At 43.7% G+C, this 14,403-nt stretch overlaps 1 protein-coding gene across 1 annotated transcript in view; it reads left to right on the forward strand.

Moving 5' to 3' along the window:
* The first annotated feature begins 1,979 nt into the window (after positions 1–1,979).
* Positions 1,980–14,403, forward strand: part of NFX1 (nuclear transcription factor, X-box binding 1) — a 66,282-nt gene continuing 53,858 nt past the window's right edge. Inside the window, 4 exon segments of the mRNA XM_068396506.1 lie at positions 1,980–2,078; positions 10,020–10,513; positions 10,515–11,070; positions 14,039–14,200. Of these exon segments, the coding sequence (XP_068252607.1) occupies positions 2,054–2,078; positions 10,020–10,513; positions 10,515–11,070; positions 14,039–14,200 (1,237 nt within the window). The 5' untranslated portion in view covers positions 1,980–2,053.

Consider the following 14,403-nt stretch of genomic DNA (forward strand, 5'->3'; position numbering starts at 1 on the left):
ATAGTTTAGAAAGCCGACATTGGTTTATTGCAGCGCTGGGTGCATGGGGGATCTCTCCTCCTAGTATGCACACCTAAGAAAAAAACCTTGCTCCTTATATACATAATTCCAAGAAAAGCCCACCCATTCCAAAAAAAACCACGCATATGCTAATACATTGTGTAATGCATTACGTAATGTCTTTACGCATGCGTACTAAATTGGGGAAGGGGTCTTGGGTGGTCTCTGGGGGTCGCTGGTGATCCCAATCCCCCTTTAATCGTGCTTGTGCGCAAGCGTGGTACAGGCCTTCTTGTTTACAAGTACATGTGTTCTCAAGAAGAAGATATCGTTTTGGACTTATCTCTCCTCTGACACAAGAGTTTATGAATCAAGTTAATTTAGACATCACAAAGTTGTTCTTTACAGTTTTGTTTTGTGTTTTGGCCCTTTTATAATTAGCAGAGACCTTTGTTTTTCTAAGACTAAGCGTAAACAGCATGAATCATTGTCTGCTAGAACCTTGTTATCAATCCCATGAACAAATTCTATCTACAAAACATGCAGTTTGCTTCAGAACCTATTGTTATTCTCTATTATTCTAGCTAACAGGAAAATTATTGACAGGAAAGTTTGTTCTGTGTAAAGGTAACACAGAGCAGGCCTTTAGAGCCTACTCTGAGGCCTACTCTTGCTAAACCATTGCTGAACTGAACCGTCTGGTATCACCTAGAGCAGTGCATACAGGGTGCAATAGCCTGATGACACATCCCTAGTTTCTACCCTGTGCCGAGAGAAAGCACCTCTTTTATGCACTGGTGACAGAGCGATGAGCTGTCCTGTACCCGCCCTCCCGCTCTTGGCCTGCTTAGCCGGGCTCTGAAACGCAGCCAGTATAGTGAGCCCGTGTCAGGGAAGGGCCGCAGCGGGCAAGCTGATGGCCAAGCCAATGGCCCATCCATTGCCAGCGCTAGCAATTCTTTGCCACTGTTAGTTTTCCTTTCTTCCTCCTTTGCAGTACCAGACAAGGCTCCCGATTTTAAACTGAACGAGGGTGGATTTAGATTAGATCTTAGGAAGAAATTCTTTACTGTGAGGGTGGTGAGACAGAATCACAGAATCACAGAATCACAGAATGTTAGGGATTGGAAGGGACCTCGAAAGATCATCTAGTCCAATCCCCCTGCCGGAGCAGGATTGCCTAGATCATATCACACAGGAACGCGTCCAGGCGGGTTTTGAATGTCTCCAGAGAAGGAGACTCCACAACCTCTCTGGGCAGCCTGTTCCAGTGTTCAGTCACCCTCACCGTAAAGAAGTTTTTCCTCATATTTATGTGGAACCTCCTGTGTTCCAGCTTGCACCCGTTGCCCCTTGTCCTGTCAATGGATGTTACTGAGAAGAGCCTGGCTCCATCCTCATGACACTTGCCCTTTACATATTTATAAACATTAATGAGGTCACCCCTCAGTCTCCTCTTCTCCAAGCTAAAGAGACCCAGCTCCCTCAGCCTCTCCTCATAAGGGAGATGTTCCACTCCCTTAATCATCTTCGTGGCTCTGCGCTGGACTCTCTCTAGCAGTTCCCTGTCCTTCTTGAACTGAGGGGCCCAGAACTGGACACAATATTCCAGATGCGGCCTCACCTGGACAGGTTGCCCAGACACTGGAACAGTTTGCCCAGAGCAGCTGTGGCTGCCCCCTCCCTGGCAGTGTTCAAGGCCAGGCTGGATGGGGCTTGGAGCAACCTGGTCTAGTGGAAGGTGTCCCTGCCCGTGGCAGGGGGTTGGAACTAGGTGATCTTTAAGGTCCCTTCCAACCCAAACCGTTCTATGACTCCATGATTTCCCGCCCATTCCGGCGCGGGGACACTCGGCCCCGCGGCCCGCCCCCAGCACGCGGCCCCGCCCCTCCCGCCCCGTGCCCGCCTCTGCTCCCCCCCTCGCTCGCGCTCGGCGCTCCAGTGCGGCTGCGCGCGCTCATCCCGCGCCCCCCTCGGGGGCGGGCGGGCGCGAGCTGGTGCGCGTGCGTGGCGGCCAGGAAGCCGGAGCTCGGAGGCGGGGTGTTGCGCTGGCATGGCGGAGGCGCGGCCCGGCGCAGGTGAGTGCGGGCTGCGGTGCTCGGAGGGGAGTTGGGGAGGGGGCCGCCGGTTGGGCTGGGCGTGGAGAGGAGGAGGAGGAGGAGCAGTCATCGCTCCGCAACCGACGCTGTCGGGCAGAAGGCCGCGCCGTGGCGGTCGCGGCCGGGCGCTGGCGTGTGGAGGGGCGCGGGGGCTGCGGCACCACCTGTTGCTGCCGCCCCGCCCGCCGCAACTTCGCGGCGCCGGTGGCTCTCAAAATGGCTGGGCCCGGCTTTGCCGCAGGGCGCTCTAGGGGAAACTTTGCCTGAGGAAGAACGTGCGAGCTTCTAGGATGTGACAAACGAACGGGAACGCCAGAAAAAAATACAAAGAGCCGCTTGGCTTCTGGAAAAGTTCCTGCGTTCTGCCCCGCCGTGCCGGTGAAGCCTCGCGGCAGGGGCCGGTGCTGCCCGCACGGGACAGCCCGGCCTGGCCCGGCCCGGCCCCGCGGGCTGCTGTAAAATTGCGACGTCTCGTGGGGTCTCGCAGGGCTCTGGGGCGTGCGGGAGGTGACTGCAGGTGCCACCTGCCCAGAGGGGTCTGGGCAAGGGCTCACGGGTGGCGAGCGGCTTAGGGACGCGACCTGGGGTGGGATTGCACGCCGCGAGTGCAAGAAAAGATGTTTTTCGTTTGTTTGTTTTTCCCTGTGCTGGCTTTTATAGTGCAGCTTCAGGTTAACTTTCGTTTTACTGCACGTGGGTGCTGAGGATGAGGGGGAATAACCTTTCAAGATCCATATTCTAGCCTTGCATTTAATGATTTATTATGTATTACAGGCATTTAATGATAGAAGAACCCTTATGTAATTGTGTCTTGAGCATGTAACTGGAAATAATACTATTGCCCAGAGTCATTAATGATATTTAGTATTTTCATCATGTCTCTTGATTTTCTTGCAGTCTGGGTAGGCTTCTCAGGTAATCAGTGTCACTTTGGGGTCACTTGATGAGCTAACTGATTTCGTTGTTTATAGAGTCATTAGATACCTGCCAGAAAGAATCCTGGACTTTTTTTGGCTGGGATGAAGAAGAAAATATGAATCTTTACTTTTGCAGCACCCTGGTGTTAATTCAGATTAAGGTTATCATTAGCCTATATCCTAAATAACATCCTCTGTCTTTTCTCCTCTGCTCTTGGCACACCGGCTATCATGGTGGGAAAGTTATTTGAGTTAATTTTTTAATGGGATGAAAATGGGCCCACAGCTGCCTTGTGGAAAGCAGAATAGCCTGGGACATGGTTCAGAGAGCAGAGGCTGATATTTTCAGTGAAGAGAAGCTGGTGCAGCAAATGTCTGCTTGTCTGTTTATCTTCTGTGCTGTCAGGCTCTGAGTCAGCTCTGGTCCCAAAACCTTTTGTACAGTGTGTATGTATTGGAATAAAGGGTCTTAAATAGGTATACTGAGCTAAAAATAGCTTTACTGAAAAGCAGTAGATTAGTCTGGATGGTGCACCATTTCTACATTTGCTTTGTAATACTTAAGCTAACCCAGATATTGTCACAGGACATTAAGTTCTGGAGTTCATTCCTTGTGATGGTAATACATACTGTGTTATCAAGAACCATCTTAGAGGTAAGTTTTGAGCTGTGTTTGTGCACTGTTAGGATGGGAACTGGCTTTTGCCCTGCAACTTCATGGACAGAGCAAGCACATGATTTTGAGAGCTTAAATGTGAAACATATTTCTGCTCTCAGGGTAGATCAGGGGAAGTAGTTGAGGTCGAAGAATTACAGTTTTGGGTCATGGCAGACGTGCAGCCCATCCAGAATATTTTGCCAATAGTGAGTGATTATTGAGACCCAGGGAACGAGTGTAAGAGAGGAAGGGGAAGAATATAACTAGGCAATTGTAGAATGCTTATTCACATTGATGTACCTTTCTAGTTTCAAGCCCTGTGCACCTAGAAGGGACAGGTGGTATTTGTATTTAATAGCCATTAGTGGATTTGTTTTTTCCCTCAGTTGCCATAATGGTTGTTGAGTCTGGAGGGTCTGACCGATGAGGAACGGCTGAGGGAGCTGGGGTTGTTTAGCCTGGAGAAGAGGAGGCTCAGAGGTGACCTTAGTGCAGTCTACAACTACCTGAAGGGAAGTTGTAGCGAAGTGGGAGTTGGCCTCTTCTCCTGGGCAACTAGCGATAGGACAAGAGGACACAGCCTCAAGCTTTGCCAGGGGAGGTTCAGATTGGACATTAGGAAGAATTTCTTTTCAGAAAGGGTTATTAGACATTGGAAGGGGCTGCCCAGGGAGGTGGTGGAGTCACCATCTCTGGATGTGTTTAAGAAAAGACTGGACATGGCACTTAGTGCCATGGTCTAGTTGACAGGGTGGTGTGAGGGCAACGGTTGGACTCAATGATCCCAGAGGTCTCTTCCAACCTGGTTGATTCAGTGATTCTGTGAATGTAGTTTTGGTTTTTTGCCTTCACAATGGCAGCTGGGTCATTATACATGGAACAATGTACCATTAAACTGAAGATATCAGGGTGTTGCTATAAAGCATTGTAAGCCCACTGTAAGGGTGAACAAGAAAGTGAAAACTTACGTATTCTCCTTATGCAAAAACCATTCTGTAGTAGATGCTTCTCTTAGGATGATGAAGCTACTTATAGCGAAGTTGTATCTTTCCCTACTTTTATATTTCTCCTATGTTATCTTGAAATGGGCTAGCTGAAACTTCACGTTCTCTTCAAAATGGGGATGCACTGAATTTGGACAACAGCATAAAAAGACAAAAACATAGAACCGTGCACCAATATACAGAGGGGGCTAACTAGCTGGAAAGCAGCTCTGCAGAAAGGGACTTTGGGGTCCTTGGTGGCCTATAAGCAGACCATGAGTCAGCAACGCACGCTTTCTGCGAGGAAGGCCAACAGTATCCTAGACTACGTTAGGAAGAGTGTTGCCAGTTTATCAAGGGAGGTGCACCTTCCCCTCTGCTCAGCACTGGTGAGCCCACCCCTGGAGCACTGTGTCCAGTCCTGGCCTCCCCTGTACAAGGAAGACATGGACATACTGGTGTGAGTCCAGCAAAGGACCATGAAGATGATGAAGGGACTGGAGCATCTTTCCTATGAAACATGGCTGAGAGAGCTGGAACTGTTCAGCTTGGAGAAGTCTCAGAGTGATCTTGGTGCTGTGTACAAATACCTGATGGGAGGGAGTAAAGAATATGGAGCCAGGTTCTTCTCAGTGGTATTAAGTGAAAGGACAAGAGGCAACAGGTACAAATTAAAACACATGAAATTCCATCTCAACAAAATAAAAAGCCATTTTACTGTGAGGATGATCATACACTGAAACAAATTGCTCGGAGAGGTCATGGCCTCTCCATCCTTGGAGTTATTCAAAACCCACCTGGACAGAGTTCTGGGCAACTTGCTCTAGCTGACTCTGAGCAGGGTATTTGGACTAGATGATCTGAATAGGTCCCTTCCAACCTCAGACATTCTGTGATTCTGTGGTAATGATGATTTTGCATGATTTTTCCCTAATGAATTCTGGCAAGACTTGCTTGAAGGGAGCATATCTTTTATTAGATGAGCTAATAACAGCTAGAATAACCAATAAGTTTTGGGCAGACATTGTTTTGTATGAAAGTGGGTTACCCTGCTTGAGTCTCTAAGCCTGAAACAATGTCACTCCTGGTTAGGAAGAAATCCAGCCTTTTGTAAATCTGTGTTGTCTCTGGAAATAAGATGCTGTAGGTGAATACATAAAATGATCAGAGAAGACAGAGAAACATCAAGCTTGGTGTTCTGTGAGGAAGAGGTTTAAAGCTTGCAATGCTGCGGGGAAAACCTCAGATTTCCCTAACGTACCGTTCCTGGTTTTTTTTGTGGTACAGTGTAATATAGGTACCATAAGGCCTGCAGAGAGTGTCTTCCCTGTAACTTGGCCTTTGTGTTCAGCTGACTACAACTGCAGTCTACAACTACCTGAAGGGAGGTTGTGGTGAAGTGGGAGTCGGCCTCTTCTCCTGGGCAGCTAGCGATAGGACAAGAGGACACAGCCTCAAGCTTCGCCAGGGGAGGTTCAGGTTGGACATTAGGAAGAATTTCTTTTCAGAAAGGGTCATTAGCCATTGGAAGGGGCTGCCCAGGGAGGTGGTGGAGTCCCCATCTCTGGATGTGTTTGAGAAAAGACTGGACATGGCACTTAGTGCCATGGTCTAGTTGCCATGGTGGTGTCAGGGCAGCGGTTGGACTCGATGATCCCAGAGGTCTCTTCCAACCTGGTTGATTCTGTTGATTCTGTGACAAGACTAGTCCATTTCTTGTGTGGGTATATGCAGTGCTGATACAAATAGGTTGTTGTGTATGCAGTCTGTGCTGTCATCTGTCTTTGGGTGAAAGAATAGGTTATTTGAATTGCTTTAAAACTGAAGACATCTGTCCTGAAATTACCTTTGTCTTCTACTGGGAGCCAGTATATAAACAGAACATATAATCATAAAATGTCCTGAGTTGGAAGGGACTCACAAGGGTCATTGAGTCCAACTCCTGACTCCACACAGGGCAACCTAAAAGTTAAACCAGATATCTAAGAGCATTATCACTCCTTGAACACTGAAGGGCTTGGGGCCACGACCACTTCCCTGAGAAACTTTTTCCAGTGCTTGGCCACGCTCTCATTGAAGAGCTCTTTCCTAATACTACCCATTCTGAACTTCCTTTGGTGCAGCTTTAAGCCATCTCCTCATGTCCTATCACTAGCCACCAGGGAGAAGAGATCAGCACCTCCCTCTCCACTCCACCTCATGAGGAAGCTGTAGAGAGCTATGAGGTCACTACTCAGTCCCCTCCAAGCTGAACAAAGCTCGTATCCTCAGCTGCTCCTCGTAAGGCATGTCCTCTAGTCCTTTCACCATCTTTGTTGTCCTCCATTGGACACATTCTAATATTTTTATATCCTTCTTGTATTGTGGAGCCCAAAACTACACACAGTACTTAAGGTGACACTATTTTTTGGTTGAATTTATAGGTATCTCAACAAGTGGTCAATTAAAAAATAAGTGCTTGTCCAGTCAGAAAGACTGGTACTAATCAGTGTTGTTTATTTGGTTCTGGTTTTGTATTGATCTGAAGCTTCAGAAGGAAAATGAGAGTTCTTCCTATCTAGGAGATAGAGCTGAGTTCGTTTAAGAATAAAGAAGCACTACCTCTGACACCTAAGGGACTACGCTGTGGACTCTAGTACCTATTACATTTTTTTTCTGGCTGGACTTCTTCAATATATTTTTTTTTTCTTTCTTATATTTATTCTTAATTATCAACTTCATACAGTCTCTTCCTAATTAAAGTGACTTGTTTAATGGCTTTTCAAAATCTAATTAAATTTAGCTTGCTGAAACTGTGCTAAGCAATGTCACATAGGCATGATGTCTTTAAGTGGCACCTTCAAAAGTCATTATTGATGTCTTCATTTAAAAAATACCTAAGTTAAGTTTGATGTCCCCAAAATAAGCTCTGTTTTTGAAGCAGAACATTTATTAAAATGAGACATATACTTACTAATTTGCTTCCTATTTTTAAAAGTGTCCTTATCAAATTATTTTTCTGCACAGACTACTTAACTTTGCCAGGGGGTTCTGGCTCTGTCCACAGTTAATGCTGAAGTGGTGGCACGTGGAATGTGGAATGTTATGGCAGAACAGGCTTGAAACCATATGAGTTTCATATGCTTGGTTTTAATTCACATTCAAGCTCTTAGGGATATTAAAATCTGCAATGTAGAGGTTGTTTCTGAAGGTTCTGTGATTTTCTTAGATTCCAGTCTGTATTTCTACAAAATAAACTTTGGAGTTTCCCTTTTTCTTGGGATTTTTGTGTGTGTACATGTAAACACGTCCGAGGAAATTTGAGCCAGTGTTAGCTACTGATTATAACACTTGTATGTGTATTTTGCTGTTTCTTGTCTTGGCAGACAGACATCAGTTTTAGTAGAATTTACCACTTCTTTGGAATTTTTTTTATAATGTAAAAGCTAACAGTAAGAATAAGAACCCTATTCATGGGTGATATAAAAAGTCCTAATGAATTATTCATATTTTGGTGGTGCTTTTAAATATCCGAATTCTAGTTTCCCATCTGTTTCTTCAAACTTAATAGATTATTTGGAAAATACTTTCAAAAATACAACTTCCACAGCTACATTTCAAGTACTGGTTATGCTTCTTGGAGGCCATGCCCCAAAGTCAATTTGAGTGTGTTCTGGAAGACTGGCATTTTAAAGCCACGTCCAGCATGTTTTTTATGTCCGTGTAAGGTAGCATGTTTTACTGATCTACAAAGCATAATTACTCAAGCATATTTACTGCATTCATTTGAAAGCCCTCTGTAGCAATATGTTTATAATTCATGCATACATTTTACATCTCATAACCGAAGAAACAATGGTCTTTAATAATGGAATATGCTTTCTAGAGGCAAGCTATGTGATTTTTGAAAAACATATTATTAAACATATTATTTATTAAACATTAAGAAGCCTTTTGGTTTACCTTGTTATAGCTATCCATTAGACTTCAAATTTTAGGGTATGCAAAAGAAATCCTAAACTAATAAAATGGGTTGTTTCAAATGAGGTTTGTATATAATCACAGGGTTGCATCCTGTCTTCAAATCAAAATGTGAAACTATTTTAGGTCATCTATACTGAATAACTGCTGTTGACATTATAATGTAAAAGGACTACGATTTCTGTTTGTAGTCCTCTTTATTAGTGGTGGAAGAGAAACTGGCAAAACATTGGAAAAACTGAAAATAAATATAGTTGTAGGAAGTAAAAAGGACAGCTTTATATTTTGAGAAGAGTTCAGCACCTCGTTTTCCACTTCCCATCCACTTGAATTAAGACTGATTCTTAACTCAGTCCCCAGTTATTTTGAAAGACCTCTGTCTGGTGTTCTGATACTGTTGTCTCAAAACCAGGTTAATATTACAGTTTAAAAAAAAAAAACAAACCCCACACTTTGTATTTGCCATTTATATCTAGTGCAATAGTAATATATAATATTATATAGCATAGCATATAATAATACAATATACTGTGTTATATTAGTAATATTTACTACATTATAATATTAATGTCTCTTAATATATTAAATATAAGTTATATAATAATCATGCAATGGTTTGGGTTGGAAGGGACCTTAAAGATCATCTAGTTCCAACCCCCCTGCCACGGGCAGAGACACCTTTCCTCTAGACCAGGTTGCTCAAAGCCCCATCCAACCTGGCCTTAAATGCTTCCAATGTCTCTAGATAGAAGACAGACGTCCACATTAAAATGTCTGTCTTTTATCTAGAGACACAGGAATGACAGGACACCTTTCAAGTAGAAGCATGGTTCATGTTGATGGCCTCAGAAAAATAGTTTTGCAAAGCTACCCTATGTAGTCCCTCTACCATTTAGTATGTTTATATGTAGAACAGTGTCATCAGAATTCATGCAAGCGTTTACTATTGCTACTCTTTGACTGATGGATTTTAAGTTATATTCAAAGTTCTCTGTAATATTAAAATCTCAGATATAGACATTGTAGAAGAAAAGGACCCCTTTTTCTTCAGGTTCATGTAAGCATGGTAGGAGGAACTTCAGCACATGTTAAACACTGATTATCACACTTGTGTGTCTTGTATATGTACAGTGCTGCTTCAAATGTTTTTCTTCACCTTATGTTTTTATATTCTTACCTTGACTCTGGGTCGTCACAGCCTTTCTCTGAAGATGACAGGAGAAGGTAACTTCCACAAAGCACTCTGATGCAACTGTAGTTTCTGGACACTTGTTTGCAGTTGCTTTGTCAAGTGTGGGACTGATTGAGCTTCTGGGCCTTTGCATGTATGGTAATTTTGCTGAAAATAAATGTTAACTATTTAATAGTCTTATACATGTGTTTTTATTTTTTCACTTTTTAGGTGCGTTGAATTTCAATCCTGATGCTGCTGATTTCATTCCAAGAGAAAGACAACCTACAGATACAAACTGGATAAATAAAGATAGGAAAGACTCTAACATTAATCAGAATAGAAGTAATTTACCATTTCCTAGTCTGTCTTCTGAAAGAGGTACAGATTATGAAAGCTCTTCCACAAAGCATCATGGCTTTTGTAATCCAGAAAGTCAGCATGGGAATTCTGAAGACTTCCACCAATATTTTGGTACCAGTAAAAGTTTGAAGAATCGCAACTTGCAAAGCCAGAGATGGCACAGATCAAGAAATGATAGCACATGTGCTAGAAGTAAGACAAGGCAAAGTGTTGCTAACGCTGCTGCAGGTCCAGGGGTTTCAGATACTGCAATAGTGCCTGGGAGAAGAGCACCTCCTAGAGGATACAATGACTTTCTCTCCTCAGAGAGTGACAGGGAGTTACCTAATGCAGACAGCAGAGGAGCAAAGCCAAAAAAAAACACATCATCTGATGCATGCATCTGGAAGGAGTTTCAGGGAGAAGGGAAAGCAAGCACATGAACGGGAGAAGAGAGTGAGCTCTAAACAGAAAGTAGAGCCGTTGGAAAATGTTCCAGCTTTGGATTTGACTCAGTCTGACTCTTCAGAATCGTCTGTTGGAAAGGCGTTCTGTGATGCACCTGTTGATAGTGGGGATGAGCAGAAAGGCTGCAATTACGTAAACAAAAGATACCCCCGGAAGCCTGTGTGGAATAAACCCCCAGTAGAAAAGGAGAGTCAGAAAAGACACGATTCTCACCGTAAAAATACAAAAGTAAGTAAGAAGTCTTCTCTTGCGTATGCTCCAAAAGATAAAAATGAGAGGAAGAAAGAACACTCTGTTCACAAAAATGAAGAAAACTTAACCAGTGAAATCAGGCATCAGTTGTCTGATTCTGTCAGATGTAATGGAAGAAAGTTCCTGCTAAAGGGGGATCAGGCACCTGCACTTCATTTCAGCTGGACCCAGTACTGGAAAAAGCAAAGTGATGTACCAAAAAACAAAGAAACTCATACAGGTAAGCTTTCTAGACTGTCCTGTACTCCTGTATTAAAGATACAATCTTGAATAATTTAAACTGCCTTCACATTTGACTAGCTGAAGAGGCTTATTATTTCACATCAGGTCAGTATCAGTTTCAGTGGGTAGAATTAAATGTAAATGTGTGGTTTCTGAGTAGGGAGGTGTACTGTAAGTTCACTAGGAAAGAACAGATTTTTGTTTAAAGTTTTTTTTTGTTTTACTGCCAAACGGCAAATGATGGCCTGGTCAGGCACCATGTTAAAACATGTTGTTTGTGGGAGCAGGGAGGAAAATTCTGAGCACTCTGAACAATGGGATGTGAAAGGGACAATCCTAAAACTGATTTTTGCAGAATAAGTTTTCTCATGTTTTATGTAGAAGTAGGGAAATGCCAGATAAAGGAACTGTATTCTGCTACTGACTCTTTTTTCTTTTTTTGCTCTTTTTTTTTTTTTTGCAATGGTAGTATCAAAAGGTAATTAGAAGTAGAGAAAGTCTCTGGATACTATTTTTGGAAGTTGAGAATAGAAACTTGGGCCATTAACAGTGTAAAGCAGACCCACAGGTTTTGACTGAGTGAATTTTGTGCCAACTCATACCATTAGGGACTTAAAACATTAAATGGAAATCTGCTGAAGCTCTTCGATGCCATGGTACTGGTTTCTGTTTCTAGGCAACCGAGGTAGCTTCTTCTTACTGTTTTAGATAAGCTTAAGTGTGCGCTGAGAAAATAGTCTCATGTTATTTGTAGCATCCAGCAGAAGTCCTATTTTCTTTCAGAGGCAATAAGGAGAGAGATTTTCTTTTTTTTTTGTCCCTTTCCAGTTGAACAAACACTAAGAATTAAATTTAGTTGTTTTTTACAGAGCGTCTTAACCTGATCTCATGCTGCCCAGAATGATAGAGATGGGTAGACTAGTTACAGAATCACAGAATCAGTCAGGTTGGAAGAGACCTCTGGGATCATCGAGTCCAACCGTTGCCCTGACACCACCCTGTCAACTAGACCATGGCACTAAGTGCCACGTCCAGTCTTTTCTTAAACACCTCCAGAGATGGTGACTCCACCACCTCCCTGGGCAGCCCCTTCCAATGGCTAATGACCCTTTCTGAAAAGAAATTCTTCCTAATGTCCAACCTGACCCTCCCCTGGCGAAGCTTGAGGCTGTGTCCTCTTGTCCTATCGCTAGTTGCCTGGGAGAAGAGGCCGACTCCCACTTCACTACAACCTCCCTTCAGGTAGTTGTAGACTGGAATAAGGTCACCTCTGAGCCTCCTCTTCTCCAGGCTAAACAACCCCAGCTCCCTCAGCCGTTCCTCGTAGGTCAGACCCTCCAGACCCTTCACCAGCTTGGTCGCCCTCCTCTGGACTCGCTCCAACACCTCAACATCTTTCTTGAAGTGCGGGGCCCAGAACTGGACACAGTATTCAAGGTGCGGCCTCACCAGTGCCGAGTACAGAGGGACGATCACTTCCCTAGACTGGCTGGCTACACTGTTCCTAATAGAGGCCAGGATGCCATTGGCCTTCTTGGCCACCTGGGCACACTGCTGGCTCATGTTTAGCCGGCTGTCGATCAGCACCCCCAGGTCTCTTTCCACTGGGCCGCTCTCTAACCACTCTTCCCCCAGCCTGTAGAGCTGCATGGGGTTGTTGTGGCCGAAGTGTAAGACCCGGCACTTGTTCTTGCTGAACCTCATGCCGTTGGTCTCGGCCCATCTATCTGACCTGTTCAGATCCCTCTGTAGGGCCTTCCTACCCTCCAGCAGATTGACACTCCCACCCAGCTTGGTGTCATCTGCAAATTTGCTGAGGGTGCACTCCATCCCTACGTCTAGATCATCTATAAAGATATTGAACAGCACCAGTCCCAGAACTGAGCCCTGGGGAACACCTCTAGTGACCGGCAGCCAGCTGGACTTTGCCCCATTCACCACCACTTTCTGGGCTCGGCCATCCAGCCAGTTTTTAACCCATTGAAGAGTCCACCCATCCAAGCCCCGGGCAGCCAGTTTGTCTAGGAGGATGCTGTGGGAGACAGTGTCGAATGCCTTACTGAAGTCTAGATAGACGACATCCACAGCCCTGCCCTCATCTGCGAAGCGTGTCACTTGGTCATAGAAGGAGATCAGGAGCTCTAACTTCCCTTGTATTGGCACCATCTAAAAATGGTGCATTTTTACACTTTACACTTGCAATTAAATATTTCAAAATTCTGTGGACATAGATCAAATAGCATTTCTAAGATTTATTTGCTAGCCTCACCTTAATGGGAGAGTTAATCTGACAGAACTGAAGTTATGTGGTGCCTTTGTTGTGATTGTACATCTAACTATTTTTTCAGGCTGTTTTGTCTTTCATGTGGGGTTCTTGCTTTATTTTCAAAGTACTTTTTCACATTCTTTCACATGACTCAAAAAACCGTGTACTTTGACTATTGTTTCCCAGTAATTCCACTCCTAAAGCAGTCAGTTTACGAGGGGTTTATTTCCCTAATCCAGGTACTTCACTGTTAATATTTGTTGTGTGGTCTTCCAGGAACGCTTGAGGATGAGAATTAAATTTAATTTTGCCTGAAACTTCTGTAGTTAAGAGCTTTAAGATTTGTGGTTTGAACTTTATATGAAGATAGATTCCTCATATAAAGTGATGAGTAAAATCTCAAACTTCTGCCAAGCTTAAAACTATTAACTAATTTATAGGATCAGAATGATTGCTGTTGACCAACAGGAATTATTGTTGCCTCTTTTATGGGAATCTCATACTCCTCCTTCCTGCTCTGAAGCTAGAGAACTGCATACCAGGTATCAAACTGCAATCTTCCAGGAGTAAACTAATACCTTGCTTATAGCCACACAGGAAAAATAAGTACTGTTAGAATTTAAATGAAATCTTAGAATTTTATTTGAATTTTGTTTCTTAGCTAGCTGATGTTTCATGCACAAATATATTTTATTTTCAGGGTCCTTGATTGAACAGCTGACCACAGAGAAGTACGAGTGTATGGTATGCTGTGAGGTGGTCCGAATAGCAGCCCCAGTGTGGAGCTGTCAGAATTGTTACCATGTATTCCACCTGAATTGCATTAAGAAGTGGGCTCGATCACCAGCTTCACAAGCTGAAGGTTGGTATTCTCTCTTACACACACTTTCTTTCTCAAATATATGTAATAGCAAAGTTCATGGGTTTCTCACGTTGGAAAACTACTTATAAATATTGTCTAAGGTAACCAGTAAGCTGTAAACAAAGCAACTTTTAAATAAAAAATGTTTTTTTTAGGGTTCTTTGTATGCTTTATATAATCCTCCTAACTGTTTTGATTCTTTC

Source organism: Nyctibius grandis, chromosome 3 (assembly GCF_013368605.1).
Source record: "Nyctibius grandis isolate bNycGra1 chromosome 3, bNycGra1.pri, whole genome shotgun sequence".
NCBI classification, from domain to species: Eukaryota; Metazoa; Chordata; class Aves; order Nyctibiiformes; family Nyctibiidae; genus Nyctibius; species Nyctibius grandis.